Below are 14,129 nucleotides of genomic sequence, written 5' to 3' on the forward strand. Positions count from 1 at the left end.
ATGCAGAAGCATAATCAAGACTGATCACATAAGCTATGTGATGGAGTAAGGGATATGGGAGCAATATGCTTAATTTAGTTCTCAGTGATTGGTTGTGATTGTTCTAATGTTAATTCAGCTGAATAGAAGATGTAAGTCAGTGCTTCTCAAATTTGTAACCCATTCTCCCTGTGATGTGTTGACACGCTGCTCTATCACATACAGACTGTTTGGCGAACATTTCATGCTCATAACTGTGATAGCTGGAGTCTCAATGATCTAATTCTTAGCATATCTGATAACCACCAACTAATAGATGCCCTGCATTGTTCAATGAGGATATATTGGGCTGCTCATCAGCATTGTAGAGCTCAGCACTGGGCAGGTATACAGCAAACCATAAAAACCACTGATTTTAGTGATTTCCTGGAATACTATCGTACAATAATTTAACATGTTCAGTTCTTCTCTTTAATAAGTGATTGAAACAAAAAGTGATCTTAAAAGCACCATATTATTACATTTTAAAGCTATATAAATTATAGAGAAAATATTTTTCATTTTAATAATCAAACTCCATCTTAGATAAGCCAGCCATTCTAGGAAAATATTTGAAAAAGTTTTAAAAAGGATAAAATGCTAATTATTCAATTTTAACCACAGTTGCGAGATCATATGTACTTGATTAGCTTTTCAACACTACATTAAAATAGGCTGTGTCAAAAATATAGACTCTGCAAAATGGCCCAAGCGTCTCTCACAGCACAATCTTCATTCCTCCTTTGACTTAAATGAAATGTTTTATTTTATAGATAATCACAAACTGAGATTAGTAAAGTGAAATTAAAATAAAAAGAAGCCAGGAATAATTATATATAGAATACAGCAATAAGAAAATCTGCCGTCATATACCCATATAAATAATATATAAAATATATGTTATATATATAATTCTTTCAGGTACTCTGATATAATTTTGCTTTTCTAAATTTAAGCATATTGATGCACACTGAATAGTTCTTTTAAAAAAAACAGATAGGGATTAATTTTGTTTTCCCTTGACCTTAGACCTTAATAAAAATGCATCTCATTCCTTCCTCAAAAGCCTGCTTCCAATCTTAAGAGGCAGAAAACATCCCCACTGTTTAAAAAGCCTCATCTTACTACCTAAAGGGAAACAAATTCTCCAAATGTCACTAGCCTTCATTATCCCGTAGATAACTAACATTTTAAAAGCAGGAAATTGTATTTGGAGTATCTGGAAAACGAAAGTTAGAACTGACGTTTACTTTTGAGGCTACTCACCGCTCCTGGCTCACAGTTGTAATCGCGATGCTGGGAAGCGTTGTCAAAGGCAATGTGGTGGGTCTCGGCACGCCGTCTCCCTCGGGAGTCCTGGCCCTCTCGCTCTGTCTTTGGGACAGCGGTGGCAACTGCAAGTTTCCTGAGCAGCACCTTCTCCCTCTCCAGAGGTCGATGCCGAGCGTGTTGCTAGAAGAACTGTAGGATTTACTCAAGCTACATTCAAAGTAATCTTTAACATTCTGGAGGAACCACAGGGGAAGAAAAAAGAAGAGGAGAACGAAATTCAGCTGTTTAAAATGATGCGCAAGAGAGTAAACTAAGAAACTAAATGATCAAGCTGTCACTCACAAAGTCCTGATCCATGAGCTCACAACCAGAAGCTAACATCGACGTCAGAAGCTTAAGGGCAAACAAGGAAGGGTGCTCTAATTCTCAGCTTTTAGAATGAATATACCAGTTGCATATTCTTGGTGATCTTTAGGACTGTAGATAATATTTCCCAGTTACAGCACATGGATTGGAGGCCCTTCCATTTTCTTTCTCTTTCTTAAGTATTTTTTCTTTCTTTTTCTTTTATTTTGCTAGAATGAAAGCTTATAATTGAATACATATTTTGGAAATCAGTGTTATCATTCTTCAACATGGCGACAAACTATCTTAGCTAAAGTTTCTTGTTTACTGTTTTGAAGTAAAAATATTTTCTATCTTAGGACAGCAAGATGTTGATAATTATGGGTGACAGACTGAAGCTTTCCACAAAAGGTCTTCTCAGGGTTGAAGTTTCTTTTCTTTTGTTTTCTTTTCTTTTGTGTTTTTTTTTTTTTTTTTTTTTTTGGTCAAATTACCTAAGAGCCCAGACAAAGAAGAGTAGACTTTGTCCAGTCCTGAACTGAACTGCCATGTGTCCAGTTCATGCCCTGGTGCTGACATGAATGAAGTACTTGTGAGACGATGAAGACATTGTACTCTAACCAGTGATAAGAAGTATTCATTCTTCCTACATCTCTTGGTGACTATGGTTCCTGGTACTATTGGGAGTGGGAGCCCCATATGAGCCTCTGCCTGATGTAGTATTCACGCCAGCTCTAAGAGAGAAAATGCTACAGCACTGCAAAGGCCCAGTCGTAGCAACTTGGAGTTCAAAGAATATAACTGTCACTCTCCACTCTTGCTTTAACAGGGAATAATGAAGTCCTACCACCAGGTCAAGGTTTCTCTCCTGAAAGTCATTCTGTGGCTCTAAAAAGACAGGTTTTTCGTACTAGCCCTTCAAAATAGACTTAGGAGAGCACGGGACGAGACGTCCTAAGCTTTAAACAAACAAAAGTTCTCTGCCCCCCTCCTCCACCCATTCCTATCCTAGTTCATACAAGAATCATTTACTCAAGTTTATGGGTCTGCCTGGGTTCAAGCAACAAATATTTATCTCACACCTATTATAGTTTTGCACTGTGCCGCTTAGGAAGGACACAACAACAAAAAAAGGCAGAGTACCTGCAATCAGATTCTATATTCTAGTGATGTATACCTACCTGATCCACACAAGATCACATTTAGATGATGGAAATCTGAACACGAATAGGCCTGACAATTTTCAGGGGCCCCACTCTCTCTACCTGAACATGAGAAATTGTCATATTTTCTTGTGCTTGACTGATGGTTTTAGAACGCCATTTATTTGAAATTCAGTAGAATCACAATTCAATAACAGGAAGAAAACAAAACAATCTAGAATTTTCCAGAGTTTGAAATATTCTGGAATGTGTCCAGTGTTTTATAACTGGTTATTATATTAAAACCAACTATACGCCTAGCACTTACTGTGGTCAGTGTGTGTGTGTGTGGGTGCGTGTGTTTGTGTGTATGTTTTAGAAACAAGCAGCTGAGGGGAAAGCTTAGTGTATATATATTTCTTTCTCAAAAGACTTAGGGACTAATTGAGGAAACAGAATATACAACGTCTTCCTGAAGAGATTTAAGAACAAACTAAAAGCCAGAACTCACAACTATAAATCAGTCCAGTTCCAAATATTCATATAAAGAAAGTACTGGTTATCTGGAAGCCAACATCCTAAGTACACACTTCATCTCTTGAGCAAGGAACACTGTACCAGAGAACAGAAATAAGAGTCTCATTTAACTCAACCACCAACTACCATGGTCTCCTAATAAAGTTATTGGGTATTTTTCTCTTCTAGAAAAAGGAAATATTACCAAATAGGTTTAATTGTAGTAAATAAACTAAATGGGTATTTATTTGGGACTTATTTGAAAAGTAACAAAGTCACACCTACCACAAAATATCCCCCACACTGACCTGCCAACAGGCTTGAATTTACAGATTTGAAGTCATTCTTTAAGTTAAAAGAATTTGTTTCAAAAGGCCTCAGTTAACATGAAAATGCCTTGCCACAAAAGAACATAATGGAATAGCTTTTTATAAATCAAGTTAAACATTGAAAACATTACTGTTGTTTTACAAACACTAATTAAGCCATGTAGATTTATTCAAAAATACCTCAACCTCTTTAATTCATACTAATAACTTATACAGTACTCCCCTTGTTTATGTCTTCAAAGGCAAAATCTGATTCAGTACATTCTCAATTACTGAATTTGTGATTTTTTGGACTTATTTTCCTATTTTAACTATCACGATTCTGGCTGACAATACAATTCATCAGATCAAAATTTTGGGGGGAAGGAACATTAACTGGACGTTTACTTCTGGAAATCACAAATTTTACAATGTATCCTACTGCCCCCAATTCACCCTATGTCTCTATAATCCCAAAGGAAACAGCCTTCTGTTGGATTATCCTCACGTTCCCGGATAACCATTTGTTTGAAAATCAGTGTTTTTGCCAATGTAATTCCAATAGGTTATCACAAATGCAAAGCTAGTGTGAACCGCTGTACCTAAGTAGGAAGAGTTTGCAGCGAGGAAGGGAAGGCGACACCAAAGAAATTAACTGTCCTATCCCCATATCAAAACTACCCAAGCGAGGAGCACTGAGATGTCCACATGAGGCGCATCGGTGCCTAACGCTCAGGGCTTTGTTGCTGCTGCTGTTGTTTCGTCTTTCGTCTGTCTATTCCAGTCATTTGGGAGCTTCCTGATTTTTGAGTTCTCCCGATTAAACTTATGGTAAAAAAAAAAAGTGAGATTAGGTATTTCCAAGGACTTCTAGTGCGCTTAGGTGCACGTTCAACTCGGACCATAGGCCAGAGTTTGTCAATTCTGGAAATTATGGGAAGCGTCAAATGACACTTAGGGCCCTATCAAGGGCACCATATATATTATATACAGTCAACCACTCCCCCTCCCCTCCCTCTCCCACTGTCTCTAACGCACGTATCTCCTGGTTCTTCTCTTCTAGTCTCTTTAGTCATTTTCCGCTTTTCAACTCCTCCCCAAACCTGCAACTCCCTCCTCTCTAAACTATACTGCAATTCCTTTAAGTCACAGCTAATTGCTTGTGTTCAATACTTGAATAGCAATTAATTTACCCCTCATTTCTGGAACTTAGTTTCCGAATGCAAAGTGGTGAATGCACACTGTTCCTACGTCACTCATCACATTAAGTCTCCCATTACAGTCGGTTGTGTACTGCAGGTACATGAAGGCGGCAGTCGTGCTTATTCATTTGTGTATTCCCACAGAGCCAAACACTGGGTCCTGCCTGCAGAAAGGGCCTTTGCACATGCTCTTTCCTTTACAGAAATGTGCTTCCCTTTCCTGACATCAGAACATCACTCCCTCACTGTCCATGTATCATCTCCTTACATTATCCTTCCACAAACACCCTATTCTTATCATGCAATCACTTTTGGCCACCTTGAACAACTTCGTTTCTCCAAACAGCCCTCATCAGAGCTGGGAGTGTTTTATAGTTTATTTATCCATGTCTACCCTTCCCTCTGGAGTGTCAGCTCTCAGGGATAAGGACTCTGCTGTTTCTCGCTGACTCTCTAGATCCTAACCAGCTTTTGGCACACCACAGGTGCTAAATTAACACTATGTGGATATTTGTTTGCTAAGTTGAAATAAATGAAATAAAATATCCCTGACTTAAGGGGGTGAAAACTTACGTCAAGGGTGTGGTATATAAAATATAAAATCTGCTAAGTTGCGTTTGTGAGGGAGGAGCTACTGTGTGTAACATTCCATATGATCTTTTGCACGGTACGCAAAGTTTGAGGTACATAGTGAAAAGTTCTAGGTCATCGCTGTCCACTAGAAATAAAGAGCAAACCACAAATGAAAACCAAATGTATAATTTTAAATTTTCTAGCAGCCACATTGAAAAAGTAAAAAAGAAACAGATAAATTTACTCTTAATGGTATACTTTACCTAGCCTTGTATATCCTAAATATTATTTCAACATGTAATCTATATCAAAAAATATTAATGAAATATTTTGCATTCTTTTCTATTTGTACCGCTATATATTCAAACTCCAAGATCTAATTTACACTTATAGTACATCTCCAATCAGACTAGTGCTTAGTAGTCACGTGTGGCTAGTGGCTACCACGTTGGACAGTGCAAATCTAGGTTATAATTATCCACTCTTGGTGGCATTAATAGTCTTTGAACGTGCTTTTCTTTTTTGCACATTCTTGTGCAACGTGGCACAATTGTTTTGACCATGGCAACAATTGTCTCTGACAGGATCAGGATTTTTACTGTAAGGATGCAATGAAAAAGAAAGAATGGTTGTCCATCTTTCATAGACAGAATGTATTGCTTAGTTTTGTTCTTTCAAAAAAAGAATCTTAGCACACACAGTATAAAATAATATTAAGGGACAACCCCAGCTTTAATCTTTTTTTAAGAGAAAAAGAGATTTCTCAATTCCAGAAGCTTTCCTTTGGATGCCCTGAGCAGAGCGTGGAGCCCTGAAAATAGCTTTCTACCGTCAGAACTGAGAACTCAGAATGTGACTGAAGGGAAGTTCCCTTGTGGTCACGGGGCAGAGAAGGGAGAAATGAAGAAAGGCAGTATTGTCATAGGTGATGAGAACAGAACACGAAGTAGGTCCCTCAACACAAAGGAGTAGAAATGGCAGTGGCAAAGGAGGGCGTTTGAAGGCAAGAGCCTCATAGCACGCCTGTCTCCCTCTGCACTTGCGGGTCCTAGAAGTTCCCACAAGGAGGGACACAGGAGGAAGGTGAGAATTAGCCTCAGCTTGCCTGCTGAGGGTTTGCTGCAGCATGAGGCAAAGGGACCAGGAGTCCATGTGGTGAGCAGCCCAAAGGCGAAGGCTGGATATAAAGCAAAGCTGAGTCCTTTAAACTACCAGAGCCCTGTGAGAAGTTAGGTGAAGAACGAGGGCAGTGGAGGAAAAGGACAAACTCAAGTGAGCGGCGAAGGTGCACTGCTCATACTGACAGCAGTCACCTGCCACGTGCCTAAGCGTGCTGGACCAAGGGCAGAGACCGAGTACCAAAGACCTGGGGAAATGAGCTGTCCTCAACAGGACAACAGTAGGCACTAGTGGAAAAGGACAACACTGCACACCTGTTACTATAATGTTAATTACTGTTAAGTTTCCCCCCTTTGCCCAAAGCCATGTGGTTAAAGGGAAGAAGGAAGAACTGGGAGAAATCCCAAAAGACCCGGCATTTATCCAAAACACACCATTTTACATTAATTGCCAAGTTCAAGTTCCTCCCAGCCTCTCCCCTATCTGTGAAATAGGAGTATAACGACAAGATGAGCTATTTCAGAGAGCAAGGAAAATTTCCTCTTTTTCCTCCCTCCCTCCTTGCCATCTGCATATCTGATTAGTGACATATACTTTTTAGCTCTATTACAAACAGAAACGGAGAAAGGACTGGACAATTAAAGCCACACTAATGGAGGGCTGGTCAGTGGAAAGCAAAGGAGATAATTAATCTCAGACAGCCAAGATGGAAAGCTGTGGAGATGGTGAGCTCACAGTCTTCTTCAGATGGCCTAGAGCCGGCACCTCTAGTTCCCCTGGGACCTTGTTAAAACACAGGCTGACGTGTAGGTCTGACGTGTGCCCTGAGATTCTGCATTTCTAATGAACACTTAGGTGATGCTGCTACTGCAGGTCGGGGGGACCTCACTTGGGTAGCCGAGACCCAGAGGATGTGTACATCACAAACTTCTTACAAGTAGTTGTCAAAGACTCCACCATGGGGAGGTGACTCTCACAGATGAGCTGTACCTGGCTGAAGACGTGGAAGAAGTCGTGAGGAAGCTACTAGCAGTGTGGAGAGAAGAGTTTCTAAGAGTGAGGATGGGGGCACACACCAGAGATTGCTGAATGGGAATGAGAACCACAGAGCTCCAAGCTGTGGAGAGGGCAGCGTGCCTGCTCTCTACGTCACAGAGTGCTGGGTCCAGGTGCTGGCAGCCTCAGGGTCACAGAAACACCTAGTCACAGAGTGGTGCTGTTAAACAAGCCTGCCTGCCCATTGATACGATTAGGGAGTGACTTCTCTATTGAGCAGACAAAAAGTGGGCGGAATCCGGCAACTCTGACTTTTGGGACTTACATCATCAGCCGTCACTGCCATCACACTCCTGCTTTTCTTCATTATAGAGGTGGAAAATATCCCCTTCTAGGATGTCTGTTATTCAGTGCAGCTTCTCTGACAATTTTTAAGACCTACAGGGGAAAAAAGGCACACAAAAAAAAGAACAGCTCGGTATGCTTAGTTAAATACAAACACATGGCTTATTTGTATTCTCCAAACTAACATCTGAGTGTATATGATGTACATGTATAAGTAAATAACACAATTTACCAAGGCAATTAAATCTGACATATGAGAAAATAGGTTCAAAAAATACAAAAATCCAAGAAATCAGTGGAAAGCTATTTGGGAGGAGAGAAAAAGTATAGAGGGGAACAACTAGGCTCCCACATAACCAATGGTGATTAAGAATATAGAAATAATATGTATTTGTGAAGGGCTTTATACTTTAAAAAGTACTTTCCCATACAGTATTTCATTTGATCCCCATAATAGTCTGTGAGATTATTTTCATCTTTTTTTCTTTTTTTTTCTTATGAGGAAGATTAGCCCTGAGCTAACTGCTGCCAATCCTCCTTTTTTTGCTGAGGAAGACTGGCCCTGAGCTAACATCCATGCCCATCTTCCTCTATTTTATATGTGGGACGCCTACCACAGCATGGCATGCCAAGCAGTGCCATGTCCGCACTTGGGATTCGAACCAGCAAACCCCAGGCCGCCAAAGCGGAACGTGTGCACTTAACCACTGCGCCACCAGGCTGGCCCCTTTTTGTTTTCTAATAAGAGAACAGAGGATCAGAAAAATAATTTGGCCAAGGTAGCACAGCCAAAATATGGGAGATTTAGAATTTAAGGAATATGACTATTTGATACTGTTGTCAAAAAAAGGAAAAGAAAGAAAAATAGACCAATACAAAAAATATACCTGACCAAAAAAATCTTAATTTCAATTTTACCATCAGTTTAAACCTCTCACATGTGTAAATACATAGGCAAGTATCCATCACAGAGAATTTTAGCAACCGGTAGTCAGAAAGAGCTAGAATTCCCTGGTTGAAATCATACAAACCTGGCCATTTTGAGGTAGAGACACTGCAGATTATGACATTTGCTTTGTATACATCACTGGAAGCCACTTCAGAAACAAACAACTTCACTTACCAAAATTCAGTTATCAAAATTTAAGGGTGCACACTGGATGTGCCAGCTCCAAGTGAAAACTAGTCCCTGGTTTGTGGAAACTCAGGCCCAAATTTAAAATTCAGGCACACAATAGTCTACAAGAGAATATGAAGAATTCTGAGTTTGCAGAATTGAACTGGAAAAGATATACTATAGAAATCATCAGATGTAACAAGCGTTAGTCCATATGGTGGTTTCTCAAGATCTTGGTATCAAAAATGTCCTGCATCTTTGCTGAGCTCAAGAAGCTCCTGTGTTTTCTCCCTCTGTACATTCAAACTCTTAATGCACGCCTGATCTGAAAAGTCGGCTGCTTGAACATAAAGATATATATAGATTAAGAGCGTGATGGAATTGTAGCTATGTGACTAGGAATACTAAGTAGTGGCATTGTATCATCACCCAGGAAACCAGGGTTGAATTCCTAACACATAATTTGACTATATTATGCAGGAGTTGGTAGTGAAGCTGACAGAGTAGATAGGAGAGTGGGGGCAGGGAAAAACCCTGCCTTCGTAAGTGTTCCGGGGAGAGAACCCCACAGGCTCTTCAGGTGTTTGGTTCAATATGCCAAGCAAACACCAAGCAAGGGTTGCAGCACTGAGCCCTTCCGACACTGACCACAGACGCGTAAGCAGGATTTCAGAGCTTTTACTCAAAGGCTGCTTGAAATCCAGCAAAAGCAGACAAATAGCAAACATATTTGATCACGGTTATATTCAATCTTGAGTGCCTCTAGACAGGTGGGGGGAAAAAGTTGATACTTCTAAGTTAAAAAAAAAAAAGCAAGACTCAAAATTTCAGTTTTACATGCAGGATATAGAACTAGATATACCCAATGATTATAACTATGTAAAAATACAATCAGAGAAAAATATTAAAGAAGCTGTGTAAAATTATAGCAGTGGACATTATATGAGTTATAGGAGGTTTTTATTTCTTTTTGTGATGTGTTATTTTATGAGCCAAAAAATCATTATATACATAAATATATATGAAAATATATTACATATTATATAATTCATATATATGATTATATATAAATCATTATATATAATAATAATTATAATATATTTTATATAAGGCCCACAAAGTACATGAGAATATTAATTTATTTTTTAAGTTACTTTATTTCTACAAAACTTCTTGTGTCATATATTTGGGGAACTATCTCTTTGTGAAGTAAACAATATCTACTTATCTCGAACGAAGAAACTAAGGAACAGTGACGGGCTAGAGCCCAAGTCTAGGCCATAGCTACTTCATAAATTATATGGTTTCCTAAATACCTATTAAAAGACTGTCAACTGAATTCACCCAGTTAATAGAATCCATGCAGCATTGTATCCTATCCTGGTGCAAAATGAAACACATTTGACTGATATGTTTAGCATCAGAACTATCGAGATGCCCGTGTTATTTGCAGTCAATTTCAAAGAATCATAATTAGGAGGGAGGTGTTTCTGTGAAGAAATTCAGAAAGCAAAGTGAGCTCTAAAACAAATGGCTTCACAGACTGCATTAGTTGGAAAAGTCTATGAAGCAAAATTTACTTTTTTATCTTATCCAATTCGCTGGGCAGGAAATGCACTTAAAAATAGGATAAAACACACAACTGGAGTGGAACTCTCTAGACTACCTTCATTAGAGAGGAACAACGCTCATGTTTCCCCAGCAGAAATGAAGAGCAAGACCCTAACTGTATCTTTGGAGTTGTGCGCAAAGCATAATAGGATCCAAATGAAGCTCCCTGCAAATCTGGCCCTCAAGAATTGTAGGTCTAGTTTGGAAGGAAAGACCTAAATATATTAAATATGTACTTGGTGCATAGTAGTGCTTGAAAATAATTGTAAAATGAGTGAATCAAAGAATATAATCAAGTGCTAAAATCCTGTATGTGAATAAAACTCCTCTAAGAGATGAAGAAACAGTTGGTGTTGGGTTTCAGGGAAGCCTTTGGGAAGGAAGTGAGGTTTCTTTCTGGTTTATATAGTAAGGAGATTTGTTCAGCGGAGATAGTGGAGAACAATATGGTATGCAAAAACATGGAAAGAAATTTAACATACCAAGGATGTGATACATGGAGGAAGATGCTGTGGTAAGAAAATTTGTGACAGGCAGATAGACACGATGTTTCAGGGTAACATCAGAAGACCCTTTGGCATGCAAGAGTATTTCTGTGAGGTCTTAGCCACGGAAATAAATTTATGTTTCATGACACTTTGAGTGTGAGAACTTACTGGATAAATTCATGTGCCTTCAACTGGGAGCATGTCCTGGCTAGAAAAAAGCAGGATCTCAAGTTACAAGACAGTTTTCCAAATGTTCTACGTTAAAAATATATTACTTTTGTATTCAGAAATAAAACCCAACATCTGTTATATAAAACAACAAAAAAAGAGAGAGGGAGAGATTATTTCTGGATATTTCCCTTTTGTCCCTCGAGATCCACTCCTCCACCTTCCCATCCTGCCTGTGCACTGGGAGGCTGGGCCTCAGCAGTTGAGTCCCTGGGCTCCCTACCTCTCTGGTTTCTGGATGTGTTCAGTCAATGGGAAGTGAGGCAGGAGGCTGGAAGGCAGGACGAAAGAGAGGTTCCTCTCTGCTGGCCATGGTTTTATAGTGGCTCAAGTCCTCTCCTGTAGGTCACAACCCCTCTTCTTAGGTGACAGGTTTCCCTGGGTTCCACTGGCTACTGTCTCCACTTGATCCTTCAGACATAGGCCTGGTGGCAACTTTCCACTGTTCACCCCGGGGTGCTTCATCATCCCTTTCTGGCCATCCTCAACTCTTCCCTCACCTTTTGTAAATAGTACTTCCACGAAACAATCTTTCACCCCCTTTGGGAGTGCGATCTATTTCCTGTTAGGACCCAGACTGATAACAGATTTGCTCCAAAAATTTTACAAAGCTAGAGGACAAGTTTAAAATATGCCCCCTCAGTGCCTAGTACAGTGATTGAGACAGAGAAGGGTCTGAATAAATAAGTGTTCAGAGAATGAATGAATGAAGTCTAGTTGGAGTTCAAGAATGGTTTTATGGCTTTTAGAAAAGAAGGTCTGGAGGCTGGCCCCGTGGCCGAGAGGTTAAGTTCGCGCACTCTGCTGCAGGCGGCCCAGTGTTTCATTGGTTCAAATCCTGGGCATGGACATGGCACTGCTCATCAAACCACGCTGAGGCAGCGTCCCACACGCCACAACTAGAAGGACCCACAATGAAGAATATACAACTATGTACCAGGGGGCTTTGGGGAGAAAATGGAAAAAAATAAAATCTTTAAAAAAAAAAAAAAGAAAGAAAGAAAGAAAAGAAGGTCTCAAGTTGCTTTTGTGAGGCAGAAATAGTTTTATGTCATCACTCATGGGTAGCAATGGTGATTCTGTTTGTGATTCAGAGAAACATTATAATATGTTAATATTATATTGTTATTATATTATACTATTTAATTTAATATTATACATTAAGTGAGATAGTATTTATAATGGGTATGATATAGGAGACTAGGTATTATACATGCCATACTATTGCTGATTGCCAATGTTGGTCGCCTTCATTTAGCTGGTGTGGATTGAGAATTTATCTTGAGCCAGTTTAAGCACGGTACATACATGATTTCCATTATGTCTCATAAGAGCAGCCAACCAAACGAAGCGGGCACAATGATCGTGACAGGTGAGGAAATCAAGTCTCGGAATAGTAATGAAACATGCCCAAAGGCATACTCCGCGGGTTCAGACAAGAACATTCCGCTTCCGAAGCCAAGTCTCCTAACCTAGCACCATGCAGCTGACTGGGCCTATTCACATCTTTCCAAGGCAGAAGTGAACAAGCAATTTTTATTTCTTTTTCCGATGTTGGAATACAAGTTAAGTTGATCAGTTTTCTGGAACCATGCTTCCTAATCACATAAGGACAAAAAGGAGTAATTTTTAAAAAAAATACTGAAGTTTTAAAATGCCTCAAATTTAAGGCAAATGTGAAAAACAGAAAAGGTCAGGCTATCTTAGTTTGAGAATATTCTTCCATTAGCAAAATTTCCTTCTCAATAAATAGAACACCATATGCTTCATTAAAACAAAGTATTTCTAAGAATTTCTAAGATGATGAGTAAGTATGATGAACATAAATTCCATTTCTGTCATATTTTAATAGTTTTCCTGTGGTTTTATATTTCACGACTTAAAAGGAGTTTCTAAACTTAAATTAATCTTTCATAACTTTCTGTTATGTTCAAAGACTATAGTATTTTTCATATAATTTTGTCTCTCCCTCTTTCTCTTTTCTCCTCAGAGATTTAAAAGCTGAAATGAGGGAAAGGCCCCTGGCTGCCGTAGGATAGTGTGAATTTCTCTTTCAACAGGTTACAGTTATCAGGACTAGTAATCCCTGGCTGATAGAAATTTCAATAAGTAAAAATAATTATTCTAAAATCCTACATCATGGATACATGCTAGACCAAACCATGAAGAAATGCAAAAAATAAGGGTACTATTTTGAGTTTTTAAGAAAGCTACTTTTTTCCAACTTAAAGGTCACTCTTTATTCTGACATGGTATGCAAAAAAGTTTCATTTTGGGGTTTTTTTTGTGTGTGTGTAATGGATTTATTAGACATTCTGAACTCAGTATGGTACAGATATGTACTGGTTTTAATTTTTCTCCAATAACTGTTTTCCATCTGCAATGTCAAATCTATTTCCTCTTCCTTAACAACAGTTCAGACTGAGTCCATAACTCCAACATATAACTGCTTTGAATCACATCTCCTTGGCCTTTCTCAGTCAGTGGCCAGTGTGTAGGACTTGCAGTGGGAAGAGGGAATGGTCTACTCTTTATTCCTCCTCTCTCCTTTCCTCTTCAGGTTCTAGCTCCTTCCACATTACAACAGAGTGGAATGAAAAGGAGCAACAGTCTTCTTACTTAACTGGGCATTTAGTTGCAGTGCTCTGTTGAGTACCACTGCTTCTCTGACAAAAACAAACTGTGTAATGATGCCCTTTCTAAGGCAGGTGTCCAAATGCTGGCTCTCTTCTTAGGGCTAAGTAGGAGCTTGCCCAGTGGGAAAAAATAACTTTTCTAATCTCTTCAGCTCTCATCCCCACTAGTACACACCAAAACTCTTGTTGGTAGGGTCCCCTTGCCCAACAGTC

The 14,129-nt window shown here is 39.2% G+C and overlaps 1 protein-coding gene across 3 annotated transcripts in view; it reads right to left on the minus strand.

Moving 5' to 3' along the window:
- The window catches only part of PDE4B (phosphodiesterase 4B), a 486,699-nt gene that overhangs the window by 383,581 nt on the left and 88,989 nt on the right, over positions 1-14,129 (minus strand). For all 3 annotated transcript variants that reach the window (XM_070592237.1, XM_070592239.1, XM_070592240.1), the window contains exons 2-3: positions 7,817-7,929; positions 1,285-1,523 (exon numbers count right to left, since the gene is read on the minus strand). In XM_070592237.1, coding sequence (XP_070448338.1) covers positions 1,285-1,523; positions 7,817-7,858 — 281 coding nt within the window. In that variant the 5' untranslated portion in view covers positions 7,859-7,929. The remainder of the gene's footprint in view (positions 1-1,284; positions 1,524-7,816; positions 7,930-14,129) is intronic.

Source organism: Equus przewalskii, chromosome 24 (assembly GCF_037783145.1).
Source record: "Equus przewalskii isolate Varuska chromosome 24, EquPr2, whole genome shotgun sequence".
Lineage (NCBI taxonomy): Eukaryota > Metazoa > Chordata > Mammalia > Perissodactyla > Equidae > Equus > Equus przewalskii.